Source organism: Phyllobates terribilis, unplaced genomic scaffold, assembly GCF_046119375.1.
Source record: "Phyllobates terribilis strain yellow unplaced genomic scaffold, ASM4611937v1 Scaffold_2__4_contigs__length_985480577, whole genome shotgun sequence".
NCBI lineage: Eukaryota > Metazoa > Chordata > Amphibia > Anura > Dendrobatidae > Phyllobates > Phyllobates terribilis.
Genome location: NW_027362762.1, coordinates 106,060,380 through 106,085,524, shown reverse-complemented (window position 1 = coordinate 106,085,524; position 25,145 = coordinate 106,060,380). Strand labels below are relative to the sequence as shown.

The 25,145-nt window shown below is 49.1% G+C and overlaps 1 protein-coding gene across 1 annotated transcript in view; it reads right to left on the bottom strand.

Annotated features, from left to right (window-relative positions):
* Window positions 1-24,031, bottom strand: part of PDX1 (pancreatic and duodenal homeobox 1) — a 64,102-nt gene extending 40,071 nt beyond the window's left edge. The window contains exon 1 of the mRNA XM_073662471.1: window positions 23,532-24,031. Within this exon, the coding sequence (XP_073518572.1) occupies window positions 23,532-23,934 (403 nt within the window). The 5' untranslated portion in view covers window positions 23,935-24,031. The remainder of the gene's footprint in view (window positions 1-23,531) is intronic.
* Window positions 24,032-25,145: the final 1,114 nt, after the last annotated feature.

The following is a 25,145-nucleotide window of genomic DNA, read 5'->3' as shown; positions in this document are numbered from 1 at the left end:
GTCTGATCCAGTATCGCCTCATGGTTTCCATTACAAGGGGAAACCATGATTCAAGTGTGCACAGTTCCTAAACCTTTGTGCATAATAACGGCTTCCATTTGTAATGGAAATTTTGAAGCTGTGCTGCAGTAAAATGAAGTGTGAACCTAGCCCAAGTCAGTGACATGTCCTTTAGAAATGGCAATCTTATAAACTTTTACTATTTGGTGTACTGTATGAGCAAGCTGACCTTGACGCTGTGTTTCAGCGAAAACAGCGACATTCCCTTAATCTTGGCATCTAATAATCCCACACCTGTTTTCAACATAGAACTGCAATATATATGATCAGAAACAGAAGGATGAGCACAGAAAGCTAATAAGAAACTATGAAAATGGAACAGTAGGTGATCACTAGTAATGAGCAGTTTTTTCGAAAAGTACGGTTTAAAAAAAACTATTTGAGAACTGTAACAGAATTTTGGCTACTAATTTTACACTCATTGTAAATAGTAGGAGCACCATCACTTTTGGGATAGATGAGATAATTTTCAAACACATTTTTAATACACGCAGATATTTCTTACCAGTATCTAACTAATTGTATCCATTATTGTACTGCCACAATAGGAAATCTCAGAGAAAATGATTGTATTCTACAAGGCAATGGTATTGATTAAACAGCCAATAAATCGCAAAAGATTAAAAATGTGTTTGAAAATTATCTCATCTATCCCAAAAGTGATGGTGCTCCTACTATTTACAATGAGTGTAAAATTAGTAGCCAAAATTCTGTTACAGTTCTCAAATAGTTTTTTTTAAACCGTACTTTTCGAAAAAACTGCTCATTACTAGTGATCACCTACTGTTCCATTTTCATAGTTTCTTATTAGCTTTCTGTGCTCATCCTTCTGTTTCTGATCATATATATTGCAGTTCTATGTTGAAAACAGGTGTGGGATTATTAGATGCCAAGATTAAGGGAATGTCGCTGTTTTCGCTGAAACACAGCGTCAAGGTCAGCTTGCTCATACAGTACACCAAATAGTAAAAGTTTATAAGTGCCATTTCTAAAGGACATGTCACTGACTTGGGCTAGGTTCACACTTCATTTTACTGCAGCACAGCTTCAAAATTTCCATTACAAATGGAAGCCGTTATTATGCACAAAGGTTTAGGAACTGTGCACACTTGAATCATGGTTTCCCCTTGTAATGGAAACCATGAGGCGATACTGGATCAGACTGGCTTTCTGTTGTACTGTTTCTTTGCAGATGTCCGAACTGCAGGCAGCACAAATCAGACTCTGGCTCAATTATTGCAGCTGTGTATGTTTTATGCTGAAAAATTGTGGCATTTAAGAGAAAGCAAAATTTGAAAAGTCGTCCAGGGACTATGCGTCTGCCTCCATAGTCTGAGAGGTCTCCATCTATACACACACACATTGAAAAGACCCACCTCAGACTAGTCTTCTGAGAAGCATAATTCTTAGTCGAATTTTCAAAGTATACTTTTTCTGAAATGCCACGACTTTTCAGAATAAGAGCGCCCGCAGACAAGCGTATGCAAAATCGTCCGAGTTTCATACAGAAAACTCGGATGATTTTTTTTCTAATTTTCATCCATGTGTCATTTAAATGTCCATTTATTATGTCCGTGTGCGATTCATTTTAATACAACTACATTAGAACATGTAAATGATCACATACAGTTTCCTATGTTTATAATAGAAATGTATCCGTAAAAATCAGATGCCGCTCGAATTTTCCATGTGAGATCCGACTTTTTTTCTCGCACCCATAGACTTCAATGTGTGAGTCTCACTTGAGACGTGGATGACAGTAATGCATTCTTTCTCACGGACCGAAAAAAAAAATCGTTCATATACAAGTATATGCATAACAGGGCTACATTCTACAATGTGTGAACACTGTCCAAGTCTTCTCTGAGCATTACTGCACACACTCATTTTCCACCTCTTACGGTTCATGCACCTGACGCGCCCCTGGGCCTGCTGTGTCGTGCGGCATCGCGCGCACGGGGGCTTACCCGGAGCCGGATCAGATGGGGGTAGTAGTCTCGTGGCGGTGACCCGGTCCGTGCCCAGGGAGTCAAACTGAGCGGCAGTATTTAGCAGTAGATGTTAGAATGTTCGACTACGCCACCCGTTGAATGCGGTCATGAGACCGCCGCTGCAGGGCAGACCGCTGAGGCCGGTGATACGGTTGTGCAGCGGGGATGGTATAACCCCCAACGGGAGGGGTAAGGCCTCAGGGCAGCGGACGTGGATGATGAAACACTCGGAGACGGTGCGGTGTAGTTCAGGGTCTTTACTGGTGGCAAAGGTAGACCCTCCCGGAGTACTGGCTAGCGATCGGGGCCTGGTCAGTCCGCGAGCAGATGGAATCTCCCCTGGCCAGGTGGAGTTGTAGGCCTCCCCAACTAATCGTACTCTTCTGGCTACCTTGCTAGAGGCTGATAAAAGTAGCCCACGTCCCTGAGTGTACCGTGTGGTGCTCACCCGTATGGCCGGTGACTCGGGGCCTTCTGGTAGCTTCCGCTCCACGACGGCGGTGCTGGTCCCTTGCATGTGACCGTGCCTTCGGGTTTCTTGGCCAGAGGACCTGAAATCCCCTGCCGGGCGGTTTCTGCTGCTGGGTAAGGATTAGTCCCCACAGCCTCGGACTCCGGGTCCGGTAAGAACTCTTCAATCAGGGCGAGCTCTACAGCTTCCAGCCCTGACCTCTTTTAGCACAGCTCCCACAGAGCTCCTGATCTTTCTTTCCTATAGCTGCTCCTCTCCACACCAGACTATGTCTCTGTCTGGGACTCCTCTTCTTCTCCCTAACCCTGCCTCAGCCCTAGTTTTATATAGGGGAAGTTCTTCCCCTCCCAGGACTGGGCAGGAGGTGTGGCATGCATAGGATTCCTGACCAGGAGACCTCCCACCTGCTCTCAGACGTAATATTGCTATTACTGTGGAAACCAGACCCCTGGGGTGCCACATTCCCCCCTAGTGAAATTTAGTACTCCGGGACTAAACATATTTTTGTAAACATACAAGTATAAACAGAAACAGCATAATAAAGAAAAACACATTAGGATGGTCACGGTGTGTCCGCAACCGGGTGCAGTTTTTGAAGAAAACAAGGGTGTCCATTTCACCAAGGAACAGGGAGCCGTAACCAGGTAGGGGTCTGTCCTGCCCCGAGTCCTTAACAGTCTTTAGTCCATTCCTGGGTTACGCTCCAAACATATGTACAAAGTATTCTGGATAATCCCTAAACGACACCTATAAAATAACTAAAAATACACAATTATTTACAGGCAACAATAAACAGGTAAATACAAATAAAGCAGTCTAAACACTTAGATCCTCCAACGTACGGGCAACTGGCCTCTAGTGGCTCTAGTGGACCTACGGAGCTGACTGACTGGTCCTGAGCTACGGGGTGTAGGAGCTGTCAAAGATAAACTGGGCAGCTGTCTACGGGCTCTTTGGCTCACTAGGGGTACGGCAGGCTCACTATAAGCAGAGGGTTGATCCTCCTGGTCTGCTTGTGTGGGGTCTTCTGCCTCCTGGACCGGCTGCTCTTCCAGCTCTACCTGTTTCTCCGTAGGTACTTGAGATGCTGGTTGGAGGAAGGTGAGGACGGGTACCACAACAGCGCCATTTACTTGAGTCCAAGACCGAGGGAAGTCTCCGAGCACAGTACTGACCATATCTTCCCTTTCCTCTGCGGGTCGAGGGTCTTCTTGTTCTTCTTCAGGGCTTCGTAGCTGTTCGGGACACTTCTTCAGGTGATCTCGGGAGACAATGGCTGTGGTTTCTCCTCCGTCCTTACTGATTATGCAGACTTTCGGGTTCTCATGGCTTGAGGGCAGTACGGTGTACGGGTCCTTCTCCCACTGGTCGTCCAACTTGTGGAGGCGTCTCTTCCTCTTCAAGACCTGCTCTCCAGGTACCAGGGGAACAGCGGGAGCATACTGGTTGTAAGTCTTCTCCTGTCTTTCTCTAGCTTGACAGAGACTTCGCTCCACGCTCTCCTGTACTTTCCGGTACTGCTGCTGCCTTTCTGTGTCCCAGTCTGCTTCTGGTGAAGTGTCCTCGGGTGTCGGGACTCCCATCTCCAGATCAACAGGGAGCTTACCAGGTCTTGCTCTCATTAGGTAAGCCGGGGTACAGTTGGTAGAACCTACCGGGATGTGGTTGTATAGGTCCACCAGATCAGGCAGTTTCTCAGGCCACAGATTGCGTTCTTCCAGGGGCAATGTTTTCAGAAGGTCTATCACCACCTGGTTCATTTTCTCACAGAGTCCATTGGTTTGCGGATGATAGGGTGTTGTTCTTATCTTCCGGCAGCCATACAGAGTGCAGAACTCCTGGAAGACTTCCGCTTCAAAGGCAGGTCCTTGGTCCGTCAGCACCTGCTCTGGGTATCCGTCTGGACGGCAGAAGTGCTGCTGGAAGGCTCTAGCTGCTGTTTGAGCCGTTAAGTCCTTGACCGGGACCACCACCAGGAACCGGGAGTAATGATCTACGATTGTGAGGGCGTAGACACACCCAGATCTGCTTGAAGCCAGTTTCACATGGTCCAGGGCTACCAGTTCCAGTGGCTGTCGGGTGATGATGGGCTGCAAGGGAGTCTTCTGGCTGGCACGGTCCTTCCTTCTTAGGTGGCACGGTCCACAGTCTCTGCACCACCTCTCGATGGTTCCTCTCATGCCTACCCAGTGGAACCGCCCGCGCAGCAGGAACTCCAGCTTCTTCCACCCGAAGTGCCCAGCTCCATCGTGGTATGCCTCCAGTACCATAGCCGCGTCTCTTCTTGGCACCACTACTTGCCAGATCAGTTCATGCGTCCGGGAGTTAACCATTCTGCGGCACAACTTCCCCTTGTAAAGGAACAGTCGACTCTTCTCAATCCACAGTTGCTTGGCCTCCTCCGGAGCGTCTGGGTCAAGGCGGGCATCTGGCTGAGTCAGCATCTCCTTCACCAGTCGGACGGCGGGGTCACTGTCTTGCGTTTCCGCCCAGTTGTAATGGGGTAAGGGATTGAACGTAGCGGATTGCTTACTCCTTACACGGTGGGAATACTGGATAGTCCCATGACGGTGGAACGCGGGGAGTTCAACTTCTTCCAATTCCTCTGGATCTTCCCCTACGTCCGGTAGGTTTGGCATTCTGGACAAGGCATCCGCGTTGGTATTGGAGCGTCCTGCCCGGTACTTGATCGTGAACTCGTAGTTGGACAGGCGGGCCATCCATCTCTGCTCCAGGGCACCGAGTCTTGCCGTATCCAGGTGTGTCATCGGGTTGTTATCCGTGTACACGGTGAACTGGGAAGAGGCGAGGTAGTGCCTAAAGCGTTCGGTGACTGCCCACACCACTGCCAGGAACTCTAGCTTGAATGAGCTGTAATTCTCAGGGTTTCTTTCGGTGGGTCGCAGTTTTCGGCTGGCGTAAGCAATTACCCGTTCTTTCCCCTGCTGGATCTGGGACAGTACGGCTCCTAGCCCGATGTTACTTGCGTCGGTGTAGAGGATAAAGGGCTGGCTGTAATCAGGGTACGCTAGGATTTCATCCCCCGTGAGGGCCATCTTCAGCTGGCGGAAGGACTCTTCTTCCAGCTTCTCCCATCTGAAGGGTGGCTTCTGGTTCTTGGCCTTCCTGGACTGGCCTATCAGGAGGTCCTGCATAGGAGCTGCCTTTTTGGTGAAACCGGGAATGAATCTTCGGTAGTAGCCTACCAACCCGAGGAACTGCCGCACTTCCTTTACGCTGGAGGGGCTTGGCCATTCCTTGATTGCGGTGATCTTATCAGGGTCGGGAGCCACTCCGTCAGCACTCACCACATGTCCCAGGTACTGCACCTTTGGTTTCAGGAGGTGACACTTGGAGGGTTTCACCTTTAGGCCGTAGTTTGCCAGGGCTTCGAACACTTCTGCCAGGTGTTTCAGGTGGTCCTCGTAGGTCTTGGAGTAGACGATGACATCGTCCAGGTATAACAGGACCGTCTCGAAGTTTCGGTGTCCCAGACAGCATTCCATCAACCGTTGGAAGGTTCCGGGTGCGTTGCAGAGTCCGAACGGCATGCAGGTAAACTCGCTAAGTCCCATCGGGGTGGTGAATGCGGTCTTCTCCCGGTCCGCCTCTGCTACAGGAACCTGCCAGTACCCGCTAGTGAGATCCAAAGTAGAGAAGAAGTTAGCAGATTTTAAAGTGGCCAAAGACTCCTCTATCCTTGGTAAGGGGTACGCATCTTTGTGTGTGATACGGTTGATTTTCCGGTAATCTACACACATTCTCATGGTGTTGTCTTTCTTTTTAACCAAGACCAGTGGAGCTGCCCAGGGGCTACAGCTATCCCTGATTACCACAGCCTCCTTCATGTCTCTAAGCATCCCCTTGGCGTGTTGGTAGTGTGCAGGGGGTACGGGTCGGTATCTCTCCTTTATGGGAGGATGGTCTCCCGTGGGGATGTGGTGTTCTACCCCCTTGACTCGCCCGAAGTCTAACGGGTGTTTACTAAACACTCTCTCGTACTCTTGAACCACCCGATAGACTCCCTGTTTCTGGTGTGAGGGAGTAGAGTCGGTACCCAAATGTAGTTGCTGACACCAGTCCTCTATTGTTTTCTTAGAGCCGTTACCTTCCTCTGGTTGAGATGGAGGCAAGGGTTCCACGGCCTGTACAGAATTCTGGTTTATGGTGAACAATTTAGCTAGCGTGGCATACCTGGGCAGGTGTACTTCTCTCTTCCCGATGTTTATTATGCAAACGGGCACCCTCCCATGGCGGACATCAACCACCCCCCGTGCTGTCAAAATGGTGGGCCTACTGTCTGAGTAGACGGGTTCTACCATTGCTTGGTAGTCTCTACCTCTTAGACCAATAGCTGCCCGGCACCAAATCATCATTTCACTTTTTGGGGGCATGGCAATAGGGAAAGGGTCTGTGATGAAAGCCGGCCGGTGGGTGCAGCTCTCTGGCGCCCCCTTACCTCTCAGATCAGTCAAGGTACTGCACCTAGAGAAAGTAGTGCCAGGAAGCTGCAACCAGCGCAGGGAACACGGTAGTGTGTTATCCCTTCAACGTCACTAAACCGTAACGTCACTACACAGCACAACTCGCTAGCGCCCTCTTAGCCTCAGGTCAGTCAAGGAACTGCACCTAGGATAAGCGGTCGCCAGGGAGACTGTCCTGTAACCTACTGGGTATCGGGGCCCTCTGTAGTGAGGGCGGTATATATATCTTCCTTGGCCGCGCCAGGAATATATATATCTGAACCTCCGACCGTCACTACCAGCCTTCCCCAATCTCCAGTTGGTATGCTGCCACCAGTCCCTATTTTAGATATACGCCCAGTCCGTGAATGGGCCTATATCGGGTCAGGAACCAACCCTGGGTAGCGTTTTTGGCTTGAGCCGAGCTCACACGGACGTGCGTTCGTTATGCAGAATAAAAGGCAGGCCCACAATTACTTGAGGTAATTGATTATAATAATACACTAGATACACGATATACAACTAAATATACACAGGTATAAGGTCAGGCTAAACTATACAACAATGGAATACAACACACAGAATCACCACAGCATATCAGTTACCGGTTTCTTGATTTTCTTGTGACGCAGGGAGAGGATTCTGCGGTCGCAGGCACGGTTCTTTGTTACAGGCTGAGGCCTACCACCGCATGGTCAAACTGCTCCTCCCCTTGGTGGCCTCAGCTGGTGCTCAGATGTTCAGCACACCACTCTTGGGTCAAAAACTGACTTGTCTCTTGTCTGTCCTGCTATCTTACCTGCCCCGTCCCGCCCACTGCTGGTGAGGTCAGCTGGCTCAGTCTCCACCCTCAGGTCTAACTTCGATCAGAAGCCCAAATTCTATGGAACCCAATAACTTCTTCTGGGATGGTCTCATGATACCCCCAGGGGTTCCCATGGATTCGGGCCGCCGTAACCGACCTTTTGATATCAATTATGATACCATACGGTCCTCAGGAATGGCTCCGCGCTATATCTTGGCTTCCAGAGCACGTACAAACGTCTACCGCGGAGGCTTGTGTGCGCAATGGCTCCGGGACGCCGTGATATTTTTTTATTGGCCCATCCCACGCAACATGCGTGTACTATTCATGTTTCTATATCTTATGCCTCCATGCTTGTGACAGACAAAGAAACTAGTCCTATGGGACAAATGGTCAGGTACAGATAGACGAAGCACCCCCCCCTGCTGGCTGTGTTTCCTCTCGAAGTCTTTGAAGCTCCTAGCATTCAAGTGTTAAGTAGGCTTCTTATCTTACAGGAGCCTGGATGGGGGGAAACTATCTAGTTGACGTTTTAACAGAAGGTCCCAACGGTGGGGGCTGCTGAAGTGTGGCCATCCCTGGATATGATTTATCATTACCAAGATGGCGGCTACAGGTTCATCACACCTCCCCCTATACGAGGGCGCGAGGGGGTAGCACATTCCTGTGTTCCCCCGTGCGTCCTTCTGCACCCTCCCCTTGCCGGGATAACCCGTCAGCGTTACCGTGGTCACGGCCTCTTCTGTGGCGAATGGAGAAGTGGTACTGCTGGAGAGCGAGGCTCCAGCGTAGCAACCTGCCATTCGACCCAGAGACCGTGTGTAACCAGCTGAGGGGGTTGTGGTCCGTCTCCACGGTGAAATGGCTCCCGTACAAGTAGGGCTGCAGACGCTGCAGGGCCCATACAATTGCCAGGCATTCTTTTTCCACCGTGGAGTAAGCCACCTCCCGGGGCAGTAGCTTCCTGCTCAGGTACAAGACAGGATGTTCCTGGCCTGTCGTGTTGACCTGACTTAGCACAGCACCGAGGCCAAAGTCACTGGCGTCGGTCTGTACCACAAACGGCCGGTCGAAGTCGGCAGCTTGCAGTACAGGGGAGCTACTTAGGGCGGCCTTGAGTGCCCCGAAAGCTGTCTCGCAGGCGACTGTCCAGTCGACTGCGACGGGCAGCTTCTTCTTGGTGAGGTCCGTCAGGGGCTTGGCCAGGGTGCTATAGTGTGGGACGAACCTCCTATAGTACCCGGCGGTCCCCAAGAAGGACATCACCTGCTTTTTGGTCCTAGGAGTGGGCCAGGATGCGATGGCATCCACTTTCCCCGGTTCTGGCTTCAGAACCCCCCCGCCTACCCGGTGACCCAGGTAGAGGACCTCACTCATGCCCAGCTGGCACTTTTCCGGCTTGATGGTCAAGCCTGCCCGGTGGATCCGACCGAGCACCTGCCGCAGGTGCTCTAGGTGATCCTCCCAAGTGGGACTGAAGACTGCAATATCGTCCAAGTACGCAGCCGCGTACCCTTCAAGTCCCTCAAGCAGCGTATTGACCATCCGCTGAAAAGTGGCAGGGGCATTCTTCATGCCGAATGGCATCACTGTGGACTCGTACAGTCCAAAAGGGGTGATAAAGGCAGAGCGTTCCCTTGCCGCGGGGGTCAGAGGAATCTGCCAGTACCCCCGGCTCAGATCCATGATGGTCAGGTACTTAGCCCCGGCCATCCGATCGAGCAGGTCATCGATGCGTGGTATGGGGAACGCATCGGTGGCCGTTACAGCGTTGAGCCCCCGGTAGTCCACGCAGAACCGTGTAGTTCGGTCCTTCTTTGGTACGAGGACTACAGGCGAAGCCCACGCGCTGCTGGATGCCTGGATCACCCCCAGCTTCAGCATCTCGTCTATCTCTTGGCGCATGTTTCCCTGCACCTCGAAAGAGACCCGATATGCTGAACGCCGGATCGGCGGGTGATCGCCAGTGTCCACGTCGTGGACAGCCATCTCAGTCCTTCCGGGCAGGCTGCTGAACAGCCCCCGGAAGGGGTGCAGGGTGGTCCCCAGCTGGGACCGTTGGTCCTCCGTGAGCTGGTGGCCAACCCCCACATCCTCGATGGACCCACCCGCCTTGGCTTGGGTGAGCAGATCCAGGAGGGTTTCTACCTCTCCTTCCTCGGGAAGGTTGCACACTGGGTGGGCAGTCGCTTCCCGCTCATGATGAGCCTTCATCATGTTCACGTGGAAGGCCTTCCTCCTTCCACGGGCGTGATCCAGGGTGACCAGATAGGTGACGGCATTGAGTTTCTGGTGCACGAAGTAGGGACCTTCCCAGGCTGCCTGAAGCTTGTTCTGTGGTACGGGGACCAGTACCCACACCTTTTGACCCACCTGGTAGGTCCTCTCACAAGCATTCTGGTCGTACCACCGCTTCTGGTCGGCCTGGGCCTGGGCCATATTGTCCTGCACCAGCTTTGCCAAGGCCATCATCCTGTCCCGGTGGCGCACGACATACTCGATGACCGACACCTCGGGGGTGGCCAAATCCCCTTCCCATGCTTCCTTCACCAGAGCCAGGGGGCCCCGTACCCGTCGCCCGTACAGGAGCTCAAAGGGGGAGAACCCCGTTGAGGCCTGCGGAACCTCCCGGTAAGCAAATAGGAGGTGTGGGAGGTAGCGCTCCCAGTCTCTCCCGTGGGAGTCGACCAACATCTTAAGCATCTGCGTTAAGGTGCCATTGAACCGCTCACACAGGCCATTAGTCTGTGGGTGATACGGGCTGGCCACCAGATGTTGCACCTGCATTTGCTTACAGAGGGACTCCATCAGCCGCGACATGAACTGGGTCCCTCGGTCGGTGAGCATTTCTTGGGGGAAACCCACTCTGGAGAAGATCTCCAGTAAGGCGGTAGCCACCTTGTCGGCCCGAATGGACGACAAAGCTACCGCTTCCGGGTACCGGGTGGCATAGTCCACTACCGTGAGTATGAAGCATTTCCCGGAGTGGCTGGGAGTGGACAGAGGTCCAATAAGATCCACAGCGACCCTCGAGAAAGGCTCTTCGATGATTGGCAGAGTTACCAGTGGGGCTTTGGGGCGCGGCCCCGCCTTCCCCACCCTCTGACAGGTGTCACACGAACGGCAGTAGGCACCCACCGCGGCTCCCATCCCAGGCCAGTAGAAATGCTGAGCTATCCTGGCCTTGGTTTTAGCGATCCCTAGGTGTCCGGCCATCGGAATCTCGTGTGCGATCCGCAACAATTCCGCCCTGAACGGATAGGGTACCACTAACTGTCGGTCCCTGGGCCACGCCTCCGGTGAACCCTGCTGGACCGTTACCCGGTACAGCCGTCCCTGGTCCCAGACCACACGCTCGCAGTCTGACTCCATGGGAGGCTGTGCCGCCTGTTCCTTGAGAGCTTTCAGGCTGTCGTCTGCTTCCAACGCAGCCTGAAATTCCTGACTTGATGTGGCCAGAATCGACGAAACTGCCACATCCTCCGTCAGCCCCTCCGGGCATGTCACCTGGCCGCTGTCTGACCCGGCAGACACTTGGTCAGAAGTGGGGAAGCCGTCGGACCTCTGCAAGGCTCCTTGGGCTCCGGCGCTCCCACTCCTGGTGACAGCGGCTATGACCGCTGTGACCGTGGGTAGTGCCCGCTTCCCCTCTGTTTCTGACCAAGCCGCCCGATCAGGCAGGCTTCCTAGGCCTTTGGACATCTCGGATGTGGGGAACTCCTGCCCTGGGGTCTTACCTGGCGGCTCCTCTCTTGGGACACCCCCACCCCCCATGGCCTGTTCCTCCCCCTGCAGTGGGCCTATACTCAGCAGCCTGGATACCCCTGGGAGCCCTACACTGCCGGTAGCTGCCCCCCTCTCCATCCCTGAGCTTCCCTCTACAGAATCCTGCCCGCCCCCTCCCTCACCGGAGGACAAGAGGTCACGGCACGCCGGCTGAGCACCTCTGCGGGCATCCCCACACTCCCCACCTGCTTTCACTAACCCTGTTTGTGTTGTGTCTGTGCAGGTGTTACCCTCAGGTTTCACTCCCTCCTCCTCAGCAGGACACACACTACATACAACATGGTTGGCATTAGCAGCAGACAAATCAATACACTCTTGGGGGGCCGAACTTGGGGGTTCAGAGGGTACATACTGCGATACTAGACGCCCCAAGTCGGTCCCTAATAAAACATTTGCGGGAATATTGGGCGTTACTCCCACCTCCCGCATCCCCCTTCCGGCACCCCAGTCCAAATACACCATGGCAACGGGAAGTGCCGGCTCCACGCCTCCAACCCCGGAGACGGAAAGAGTCTTTCCTGGTACCAAGTCCTGGGGGGACACCACCTCAGGCCGTACCAGTGTTCGTTCAGCGCCCGTGTCCCGCAGTCCCATGACCGCAGAACGGCCTATGGTGACGGGTTGGATGTTGTCCAGGGACCTACCACCACCCCCTCCCACACACAAAACATTGGGCGCTCTCTGGGACTGGGATGGGGTCTTTTGGCGCTGGGGACACTCAGCCCTAAAGTGTCCTGGTTTGTTGCATAGATGACAACGTCTTACGTCTGGTCCTTGCCTGGAGAGGGCAACAGGGGGATACACCCCTTGTGTTCTAGGGGCCGGGGAAACAGGGGCATGACTGGGCTTACCCCCTCTCCAGGTGCTGCTGGCAGACCTCTTCAGCTCAGGCGCCCTGTTATTGGCATACTCGTCTGCCAGGGCGGCTGTAGCAGAAGCCCCTGTTGGTTTTCGGTCACGGAGGAACTGTCGGAGGTCCTCTGGGCAGTTCCACAAGAACTGCTCCGTGACGAACAGTTCCTGGACCTCCTGGCGGGTAGTAAGCGCTAGACCCGAGGTCCAGTGCTCTGCGGCTCTCAACAGCGCCCGCATATGATCGGTCCAGGTGTCCTTGGGGCCACGCAGCAGGCTCCGGAACTTCTGGCGGTACGACTCGGGAGTGAGGTTGTACTGCCGGATCAGGGCCCGCTTGATGCAGTCGTAGTTCTGTACCTCCCCGGCAGGTAAGTCCCCCAAGGCATCCAGGGACTTACCCCTCAAACGGGGGGTCAGGTATCTGGCCCACTGATCCCGGGCCAGATGGTGCTGAAGACAGGTCCGTTCAAATGCCACCAGAAAGGAGTCCAGGTCCCCATCCTTCTCCAGTAGAGGGAAGTCCTCAGCTCGGACTTTGGACGACTTGGTCTCCTGATGGGTTGGTTGCTCTAGCGGAAGCCCCCGCTGGGCCAGGTCCAGTTGGTGCTGGCGCTCCGCAGCTCGCTCTGCACGCTCCGCAGCCTCCCGGCGCTCTGCAGCTTCACGCTCCGCAGCCTCCCGGCGCTCTGCAGCTTCGCGCTCCTCCTCCGCTGCCTTCTCTGATGCTGCCAGGAGGGTTTTGTAGACGGCATCGCCATGAGACTGGAGACTTGCCATAGCCGCTTGTAAAAGGGCTTGTGATCTGGACAGGCTGGGCTGGGTAGGTGGTGGGCAGCCCACTGCGGGACCGTATACTGGGGACTGGCTCCCTGAGGTGCCCGGGCTGGACTCCTCCTCGCCATGAGTAACAATGTCCTCCCCTCCTGCCACACGGACCGTAGCATTAGCCTCCTGCAGGGTCTTGCTCCTGGTGCCGTCTGCCATCTTGGTAACCGACACCGCTGCAACCCTGAGTTTGCACACACCTTGTTATACTTTTAGCCTGACCGTCTAACGTTGGGCTGACCTTAAGACTCCAGCAGTGGAAGTTACCACTGGCAGTCTTTAGTGCCTGGGAGTAGGGGTCCCACAACACTATTATTCTGCAATCCCACCGCTCTGCCACCAATGTGATGAAAGCCGGCCGGTGGGTGCAGCTCTCTGGCGCCCCCTTACCTCTCAGATCAGTCAAGGTACTGCACCTAGAGAAAGTAGTGCCAGGAAGCTGCAACCAGCGCAGGGAACACGGTAGTGTGTTATCCCTTCAACGTCACTAAACCGTAACGTCACTACACAGCACAACTCGCTAGCGCCCTCTTAGCCTCAGGTCAGTCAAGGAACTGCACCTAGGATAAGCGGTCGCCAGGGAGACTGTCCTGTAACCTACTGGGTATCGGGGCCCTCTGTAGTGAGGGCGGTATATATATCTTCCTTGGCCGCGCCAGGAATATATATATCTGAACCTCCGACCGTCACTACCAGCCTTCCCCAATCTCCAGTTGGTATGCTGCCACCAGTCCCTATTTTAGATATACGCCCAGTCCGTGAATGGGCCTATATCGGGTCAGGAACCAACCCTGGGTAGCGTTTTTGGCTTGAGCCGAGCTCACACGGACGTGCGTTCGTTATGCAGAATAAAAGGCAGGCCCACAATTACTTGAGGTAATTGATTATAATAATACACTAGATACACGATATACAACTAAATATACACAGGTATAAGGTCAGGCTAAACTATACAACAATGGAATACAACACACAGAATCACCACAGCATATCAGTTACCGGTTTCTTGATTTTCTTGTGACGCAGGGAGAGGATTCTGCGGTCGCAGGCACGGTTCTTTGTTACAGGCTGAGGCCTACCACCGCATGGTCAAACTGCTCCTCCCCTTGGTGGCCTCAGCTGGTGCTCAGATGTTCAGCACACCACTCTTGGGTCAAAAACTGACTTGTCTCTTGTCTGTCCTGCTATCTTACCTGCCCCGTCCCGCCCACTGCTGGTGAGGTCAGCTGGCTCAGTCTCCACCCTCAGGTCTAACTTCGATCAGAAGCCCAAATTCTATGGAACCCAATAACTTCTTCTGGGATGGTCTCATGATACCCCCAGGGGTTCCCATGGATTCGGGCCGCCGTAACCGACCTTTTGATATCAATTATGATACCATACGGTCCTCAGGAATGGCTCCGCGCTATATCTTGGCTTCCAGAGCACGTACAAACGTCTACCGCGGAGGCTTGTGTGCGCAATGGCTCCGGGACGCCGTGATATTTTTTTATTGGCCCATCCCACGCAACATGCGTGTACTATTCATGTTTCTATATCTTATGCCTCCATGCTTGTGACAGACAAAGAAACTAGTCCTATGGGACAAATGGTCAGGTACAGATAGACGAAGCACCCCCCCCTGCTGGCTGTGTTTCCTCTCGAAGTCTTTGAAGCTCCTAGCATTCAAGTGTTAAGTAGGCTTCTTATCTTACAGGAGCCTGGATGGGGGGAAACTATCTAGTTGACGTTTTAACAGAAGGTCCCAACGGTGGGGGCTGCTGAAGTGTGGCCATCCCTGGATATGATTTATCATTACCAAGATGGCGGCTACAGGTTCATCACAGGGTCACACATTCTCACGCTTCCAATCTCACCACCGGAGAGTTCCACCTGTTGCCGTCGCATCAGTGCCCGGATCTCTTTTTGGAGCACTCGCTGCTGGCCGGAGCTGGCGTTCTTGGCAACCTGCTGTAAAATGAAAATCACCTCTGCAAGACAATTTTCAATCACATTAGTTCCTAGCGTTATCTTTGGGTGACTCTCGCGCTTGTCAATGTCTACAATGATCAGTCCCTGTGCTGCCAGTTCGACTCTACAGATTTTAATGGTCCTCTCTTTGAATCCGATCTGTGGCACGGGTTGACCATTGCTGGCGATGATACTCAAGTCGTCGTCAGGGTAGCGGGTTATATCCGAGTCATTCCAGTACTGCTTGAAGAGCACGTACGGGATGGTGGTGACCTGTGACCCGGTGTCAAGTAGGGCACTCATAGGAATGCCATCCAGTACCACAGGCAAGACTGGACGTCCTCCCACATATTTGTCACGCCAGTTCGATGGGCCTGGTGATCTTATTCCTAGGGGTCGGCCCTCTACCCCAGGTTGTGCCAGTTTAAAGGACAGTACCTTGCCATATGTCCGGGTTGATTGCAGCGGCGGCAGATGGGTTGTCCGTCCTCGTTGTATCGGTCGCTGGGTCTTCCTCTGGCCGGTGGGGTCCTCCTTGGTCGACGTCACGGGATGTCCTCCGGTCCGGATGCCAGCTGGATCTTCCCTGGAGCAGAAACCTTTAACGACTGCACAGTTCGGGTTAGCGCGGCAACGCTTTTAGCTAGCTCTTGGACCTGATGGTGCAGGTCTGGAGCCGGGTCATTGTTCAAAGCCTGCGCATCAGCTCCCACAGGCCCTGCCGACAAGGGCGTCGCCTCCTGGTGGTAAGCGGTAGTAGGGCGCCTGTGGGTCACAACGCCACCCGGTGCCGGTTCTCGGAGCACCCGGATGGCTCTGTCCTTGAACTTTGCAAAGTCCAGATGAGGATCCTGTAAGGCCATTGCCCGCAACTGGGTTCGGTGGGCATTGCAATATAGTCCCTCTATAAATTGTTCGGTCAACAGCCTGTCCTCGTTTCCCACGCCGTCAGGGTCGGTCTGCTTAATGGCTCTCAGGGCCTCTTGTAGGTTTAAAGCATAGTCTCTTATACTCTCATGTGCTCGCTGTTTGCACCCGTAGAATCTAAGCTTAATCTCGGCTGAGGTGTGGGTATCAAAGGTGTCCTTCAGCCGGGTTAATATCCCTGCGACAGTCCTCCTCCCAGGTGGCCAGGACTTTACCTCCCTTTGGGCTGCCCCGGTTAGTTGGGCCACCAGGATGCTCACTTTTTGCTCTTCTGTGAGGGGGTACACCTGGAAGAGGCTATCCAGCTTTTCTCTAAAGTCATTCAGGGTATGTGACTCCCCTGAGTACTGGGGTAGCCAGGCTGCCCCCGGGATATAGAGCATAGTGAAAGGCATGACCGCAGCAGCGGTGGCGCTGGCGGTGGCTGCGGCAGTGAAGCTCTCCTCCGTATCCGACATCTTCCTCCCCCCTAGTGGACCGTGGCCTACCTTGCGATGATCCTCTTCCGTAGGCCGCGGCTCCGCAGTGGATCGTCAGGGTTGAGGACCTTCCGTCGCGCTCCAATGACGTTGGCGTCTGCTGGGCTCCTTCCAGGACCTTACGCAACGTCCGGACGTGAGGCGGGGCTTCAGTTCTCGCGGGCTTTTCGGAGTCCACGCCCCTCTTCTTCCCGCGCGGCGTCTTCAAGATGGCGTCCAACGGCGGGAAAACTCCACAGATGGCAGGAAGAAGGCAGAAGATGGCGTCCAACGGCGGGAAAACTCCACGGATGGCGGGAAGAAGGTAGAAGATGGCGTCGGATGGCGGGAATCTTCACCACAGGTAAGTTTAAAAGTCTCTTTTTCAGGCACGCAGTACCCGGTGGTTGCGGGCACGTAATCCTGCCGACTACGCCAAAAGTTGACGCGCCCCTGGGCCTGCTGTGTCGTGCGGCATCGCGCGCACGGGGGCTTACCCGGAGCCGGATCAGATGGGGGTAGTAGTCTCGTGGCGGTGACCCGGTCCGTGCCCAGGGAGTCAAACTGAGCGGCAGTATTTAGCAGTAGATGTTAGAATGTTCGACTACGCCACCCGTTGAATGCGGTCATGAGACCGCCGCTGCAGGGCAGACCGCTGAGGCCGGTGATACGGTTGTGCAGCGGGGATGGTATAACCCCCAACGGGAGGGGTAAGGCCTCAGGGCAGCGGACGTGGATGATGAAACACTCGGAGACGGTGCGGTGTAGTTCAGGGTCTTTACTGGTGGCAAAGGTAGACCCTCCCGGAGTACTGGCTAGCGATCGGGGCCTGGTCAGTCCGCGAGCAGATGGAATCTCCCCTGGCCAGGTGGAGTTGTAGGCCTCCCCAACTAATCGTACTCTTCTGGCTACCTTGCTAGAGGCTGATAAAAGTAGCCCACGTCCCTGAGTGTACCGTGTGGTGCTCACCCGTATGGCCGGTGACTCGGGGCCTTCTGGTAGCTTCCGCTCCACGACGGCGGTGCTGGTCCCTTGCGTGTGACCGTGCCTTCGGGTTTCTTGGCCAGAGGACCTGAAATCCCCTGCCGGGCGGTTTCTGCTGCTGGGTAAGGATTAGTCCCCACAGCCTCGGACTCCGGGTCCGGTAAGAACTCTTCAATCAGGGCGAGCTCTACAGCTTCCAGCCCTGACCTCTTTTAGCACAGCTCCCACAGAGCTCCTGATCTTTCTTTCCTATAGCTGCTCCTCTCCAGACCAGACTATGTCTCTGTCTGGGACTCCTCTTCTTCTCCCTAACCCTGCCTCAGCCCTAGTTTTATATAGGGGAAGTTCTTCCCCTCCCAGGACTGGGCAGGAGGTGTGGCATGCATAGGATTCCTGACCAGGAGACCTCCCACCTGCTCTCAGACGTAATATTGCTATTACTGTGGAAACCAGACCCCTGGGGTGCCACACACCTATGACACCTACTTATGCATTTAATTTAAAATATACAGAGAAAAGGAGGAAAACTGATATAATGACTCCAAATGTCAAATTAAAACATTTCATTATACTTTTCTTTTGGACTACTTATTTCCCTTCTTCTGTTCTAAAGGTTGGAATACAAAAATATCGGCATCGCAGGCTCATACATGACGGAAACCAACAATGCCCCACACGCCTCATCTGTCACCTTACATTATTTTCATGCAGAATGCTGCACTATTTTGTTCGGCTTTTACTTGGCAGAATCTGTGACAGAGGCTCCGACGCAGGTGTGAACATAACCTTATATATATTTAGTGTGAACTTTTCACTATTGTAAGAATTTAAAGTTACAAACTGCACAAAAGACAATCAATTATTGTATTTGTTTCCATAATATGCAAAGAGATACAAACTGATGTATTTTTCTTTTTATCAATTAGGGTTCGCTCACATGTGTGCAAAAAACAAAAACAAACCAAAAAACGGTCCCATTCTCATCAAGAAAAGTGGGACAATTTTTTAATTTTTTTTTACCCAGCAGTTATTAATCATTTACAATTTTCTATGCTACAGAACTGAAATGTATCCGTAAAAATCGGATGGTCCGTATGGCATGGGATTTTTTTTCTCACACCCATCAGATTTTGGAGTGATATCTCACCATGCTGCGATTTTTTTTTTTTTTTTTTCTCATGCCGAATACAGCTGAGAAATAAATACGCAGATCTGCACTGTCTCACTGTTAATCAACATTGGTGCAGAGTGCAATCTGATTATTTCTCGCGTTGCACTCGTCCGATTTATATGCTAGTGTGAACGAACCCTTAATCAGACTCCTCTTTTATTTACCATCCTGAGAAGAAAAAAAAAAAGAATTCCAACAAACTAATTTAAAAAAACAAAAACACACCATTGCATCTGTAGAATGAAGAAATTTAAAAAAAAAAAAAAAAAAAAAAAAAAAAAAGACAGCTATATTACAGATTTGTGTTGTATGGATCCCTAATACAGCGCCCATTTACTGCTATAAACCATTGTTTCACCCTGTGCTTCATCAGGTGCGCTATCACAATGGTGTTCTCTGCTATTGCTTCCAGAGAAGAATACAATGCCGCAGGAGGGCACCAAACTCTGTGCAGGGGTAAGTTCTGCGCATAGGACTTTGCTGTATATAATGTTAATGGTGACCCATGCATAATTTCTATCCACTTATTCCTGATTAGTATACCTCCCTGTATTCATTGGCTAAAAATGTAATTGTAACCAGGAGCAAGTGGCAGAACATAATGCAAAAATAGGTAATAAACAACATTAATCTGCTCTGTGTCGCCCCCTACTTGCTGCCTCCACAGGCAATTGTCTGTTTTTTTTTCAACATGGCAAATACAGCTAATACCAACATACAATGTTCATATTTATTAGACCAGGGTCACACCAGCATATATTCTCTCATCTGAGAAAATAGGAATGATTATGATAATCACACACTGATCAAACTCTCAGAGTTTTCTCGGATGAGAAGATGGAAAAAATTTTTTTTACATCTTCTCCATTCTGTCAGTCTGTGAAAATGGTAATTAGTAGATGTCATCCACAGATTCAACTCGGGCATACTGTGATTTTTTTTTTTTCTTCTGACCGGATCAGTTCGAGGAAAAAAACTAAGAGTGTGAACTGCCCCATATATTAACATTGGTCCGAGTGCTCTCCGATGTTTTGTCGGATCGTACTTGACCCAAAAATACAAGCCCTGAAGATCATTCATACTAATAAATTAGCTAATTAATACCAAAAATGCTATTTTTCATGTTGAAGTCTCATATTGATAGCTGCAGCCTATGGAGGAATGCAAATTAAGCTGCTCATTTAATTAATTAATTAATTAATTAAATTAATGATTTCAATAATTTACTTTTTGTATTAAAAATTATTTGATAATGTTTGGAAAACAAAGGATCATTGTAAAAAAAATTTCCTTTGTAATGTGATGTCCTCACAACGATTAATTGTTAACAGATTATCAAATACCTGCAATATTTACATGATGACACATAAAAATTCAATGAAAACTTGTCTAATAAATTTTCCCAACCATTTAATAACGTTAAAGAGATTATAATAGTTTCTGCCAATTATTAGTTTTTAACAGCCAATTATTTTTTATTATATTTTTGTGTAAATAGTTTTATGCCCAAAAAGACAAAAATATTCTAAAAGGTAATACTTTTGTCTTTTTTTGGGCATAAAAGTATTTCCATAGATTTTTCTGGCTCACACGGTACCACAATATATTGTTTTATTGTACATTTATTTTTAGTGTGGTTTAAGCTTTTGCACTAATTATTTAATGTATTATTATTTTTATTATTATGAGAAGCAAAATACTTGATTTAAGTGCAAAGATGTTTTTTTCTGTATAAATATTGAAAATTATTATATATAAATATGGACCAGAATAAAGAATCAAAGCATTACCTTGACACAATTCTGCGAGTAGGAGCTACCAAGTTTCTGATCAGATTTGATATTTTGAAGTATGACTTCACTTTATTTTTTTACAAAATTAATGAATATTTTTTTGTTTTCTCATTATTTGCTTTATCACAAATACCCAAGAAGAAAAAGAACAGATATAAGGAAAGTGCAGAGAATTATCAGACTGTGAAGTTCAGGTCTCCTGTTGTATATTGAAAGAAAGAAAATGTACAGAATAAAAAATTCTATTTTATGTCTTACGTGAGGAAAGACTATCTATCTTTGATTATATGCAATCTATTAAATTAACATGTACTGAAATAATTGTTTTTATTAACAAAGTAACACAATATACGCTAATAACACTTAATAAAAATAATTTTTCTCTTTATATATTTTGTACATTTTATTGACAGGTGTCTCCTACTAAACACATTCTTCAAAATTTAGAGGATGTCTTAAGATGGCCAAACACAATCATAATATTGATTATTTTATTATGGTTAAACATAGTAGTTAGATGGAGATCTGCTCGGTTGTAAAGAGTTATCATTTGCGTTCCAAAATGTTGCAATAATTTTGTTGGCTATTCATTAATGCTACAATACTTGTGTTTTATTCACTATCTGCCGAAAAATAACGAAAACCTGGAAAATGTATTAATATAAATACGCGCGCGTGCGCGTGTGTGTGTGTGTGTGTGTGTGTGTGTGTGTGTGTGTGTGTGTGTGTGTGTGTGTGTGTGTGTGTGTGTGTGTGTGTGTGTGTGTGTGTGTATATATATATATATATATATATATATATATATGAAAAAAAATACATTAAAGAAGCCCATCTTATTCTGTTATAACTTTCTTAAAAAAATTAAATAACGATGACATGAAGACTATGTAATAGCTTAAGAGGCCTATGTAGGGTAACTGATTTCCATTCTACAACAATAATTATTTTTTTTTAGTTGTGAAATTGTAATTAATTAATACATTAAGGAAGATATAATTTTTTCATAAAATCAATTAGCACAAATTTCTATTTTATCAAAGTAAGAAATGGAATTTATTTCTAATATATATTTATTAATGTGTGCAAAATACTGAACCTAGTCCCAAAACACAAATTACTATATAAAAGTTTTTGAAAAAACACAAGTAACCCATTTTATTAAATGGGTGCCGAAAATATGCCATATCAAAAACTCACCAAAAAGCTCATAGTGGGAACGTAGCCTTAGTGTTGTTTTGAAAACAGATCATAAAATATATATAGAAATGTCAACCATGTACAACTCTCTATTATTTAGATAGATATTTATTTTGCAGGGTTATGCATGATTTCATGTCAGTCTCTGTATGTGGCTCCCGTTTGTTTTTGCTGCTTAGCTCCATCTATGTACAAGTGCACACTGTAGTGTACGGACAGTGACTGTTCTCTGCTGGGATACTGACTGTACGCTTGTGTTGCTGGCTCCATAGCACCGCAGGTCTGGTGTACTGTGCACATTGTATAGTGAGGGTTGTAGGGCAGCGGATATAGGACATATCTGCCAGGAAAATTACTAGAATATACATTTTCTAAACTTTGTTTGAACATTGTGATTAAAAAAATATTTGCTTTGCAGGTGTGACAAAAAGTGTATAATGGGACCTGTGATAACATTGTACAACGAGATAGAGCAATATTGTTCTGTAGCTGAACCCTCTGTATAGAGAGAGTCTGTTCCAATAACTGTCAATCACGCCGGACATTTCCTTAAAGTGCATGTATACTAGGAAAGTGACTAATGAGGACTGTGGTGTGATTGTACACATAGGTGTATGTATATACTGTGGGCATGTATAAATGTGTACATATGCGTAAATGTGTAGGCTTTTTGTATGTGCTGCGTATGTGTGTAATTATGTATATCCGTACTATCTTCATGAGAATATGTATGGTATATGTATATTGCATAATCTATATATTGTATATGTTGGTGCTATGCTATAGAACTAAAGTTATTATTATACTGACATCTGTCTCGTGCGTACTGTATTATTATGCTTTACTTATGTAGCGCCATTAATTCCACTGCACATTACAGACATCATCACTGTCCCCATTGGGGCTCACAATCTACATTCCCTATCAGTCTTTGGAGTGTGGGAAGAAACCGGAGAACCTGGAGGAAACCCACGCAAACACAGGGAGAAAATACAAACTCTGTGCAGATATTTTCCTTGGTGGGATTTGAACCTAGGACCAAAGCACTGCAAGGCTGCAGTGCTAACCACTGAGCCACCATACAGTGCTAACCACTGAGCCTCCATGCTGTAATGTGTGTGTGTGTAGCTATGTCTGTTGTGTATGCATTTATGTATATATTGTATATGTGTGTAGTGCTGTGACTGGCTGTACACTTATATGTATATATTGTATGCCGCTTGTTGTGTGTGCCTGTTATTTAGTATAAATACATATTCTATTTCCTTATAGCCTGGTATTGTTTGTGTAGGTAAGTTTGTTCTATTTTCTGATATGGACAATCTATATTTTACACTTTGTATGTGTGAGTTTATGCTCAGTGTAATATATATATTCAATACAGAAAACGAATGACACACATCGCATACAGCATGTGTGTGTGTGTGTGTGTGTGTGTGTGTGTGTGTGTGTGTATGTATGTGTATATATATATATATATATATATATATATATATATACACGCACGTATGTATTCTAATGTCTTTCTTTTTATGCATGTATTGTAGTGTTGCTGAGGTTTCCTTATTATTACAGCACTTTCACCCAGTTATGAAGATGCCATGTTTTATGATGCATTAGTAGGCACCGCCATGCTATTAATTAATGCACCATGATCCTTCAAGTGGATCTTTCTACTCGTTACCATATATATTATGGGCAGATTGTGGGGATATTTGGACTTTCCTTTGCACAGTTGTAGTCATCCTTTGTCTCACATCCCTCCTATGAAGCATAAGACCTCCTGGCACTCACCTGTCCATTGTCCTTTCCAGCTGTGTGATTTGGTGGATTTCATCCATGGGAAAGGTAAAATGGTTCTGCTCCGTTCATCTAAGAGTCCTGGTTCAGAGTCCTCTGGATAAGGCATCGTTTGCTGCTGGGGGTGAGGGATCCCAGGGTGGTGATGATGGTGGTGATGGTGAAGATGTGGAACACCAGGATCTTCTGATATAGGTGGCACCTCGTATGGCGAGATATCTGGGGGACTTCCTGGATCCAAACTTATCATTGAGTTGGAGTAGGTGGAGGGCTGCTGTCTTCCCATGTACAGACATGCTGGGGGGCTTGGGCTATAGTCCTGGCCTTGGCTCCTCTGAAATGCACAAGAGTCCTTGTAGATGTGGGCTGTGGAGTAGTACTGGTCATCCGCATTCATGGCTGTGAGTGTATCAGGAAAACATAAGGAGCTGGATAAGTCCTCCTCTGTGAAGTTTGCTCTGCTAGCTGACAGGTAAGCTTCACCTGCAGGGAATGGCCTCAGAGCTGCAGTCACATTGGCTGCTCCTTGACTCATGTGATTTGGCAATGGGCATCAGATGGGAGTGTCCTGTAGAAGATAAGTGCAGCTGTTTCGCTCTTTCTTAGTGACCATTTCCCTATATTTGTCCCTTACTTTGTATGTCACACAGGGGACTCGTGTATTAGACCCGGCGCATTGGGTCACATTGTGAATGTGAACTGATTACTGGGCTGGTTAGTGATTACGGACAGCATCTTGAGAGAACATGTGTTGTGCCGCGGTAGCTTCCTTCTGTGCACCTGATCTGATAAACCTATCAGAAGAAGAGATAACACATGGCAGCTTTATCACAGGGAACTTTTTTAATGGCGTCCTCCACCCCACAGAGATACACGTGCAATAGAGATGAGCGGAGGATCAAGTTCGATTAGAATTTCCTGAAATCTGCGATAATATTCGTGGTTCACAATTAAAAAAATAAATGAATAAATGCCCGGCGTCTGTTCACACATGCTGCACTCAGTGAGCGGGATAATGGCGTCTGGCGTGGCAGCACGAGCTCTCCCATAATGCCATGCAGCAATCCAATCACATGGTGTAGTACAGCCAATCAGGGGGACTATCACAGGCAGTATAAAGCATAGGAGCAGGCCAAGGAACGCCATTTTATGCCTGTACTGTTTAAGGATAGGAGCTCAGAGCACACAGCATAGGAATAGAAAAAGGCCTAATATGATTGTGGTGCACTACTCCAGTGCTGATGTACCAGATTGAAAATGGGAGTGATAGTCTCAGTCTGTGAACAGAAATCCAAGTGATATACAGTAAAGTGTAATAGAATCGTACCTCCCAAATATTGCAGAATAGAAAGAGGGACAGATCATGCGGAGCGTGTAGTGCACCAGGACAAACTTTGGCCAGACCCCAATCCATGTCCATTTACCATTTCTTTCTCCCCTGGCAGGAGGTGTTGTCAGAGGGGCGGTGGCAGTGAGGGACATTCGAGACTGCAGGGCGCAGACCCAAATCCAGGACTGTTCGCTGTATCCAGGACGGTTTGGATTAGAGATGAGTGGATCGATTCACAGGTCTCCGGTTCAGGGTCCAGCGTCCAGGTCCGATGTCCC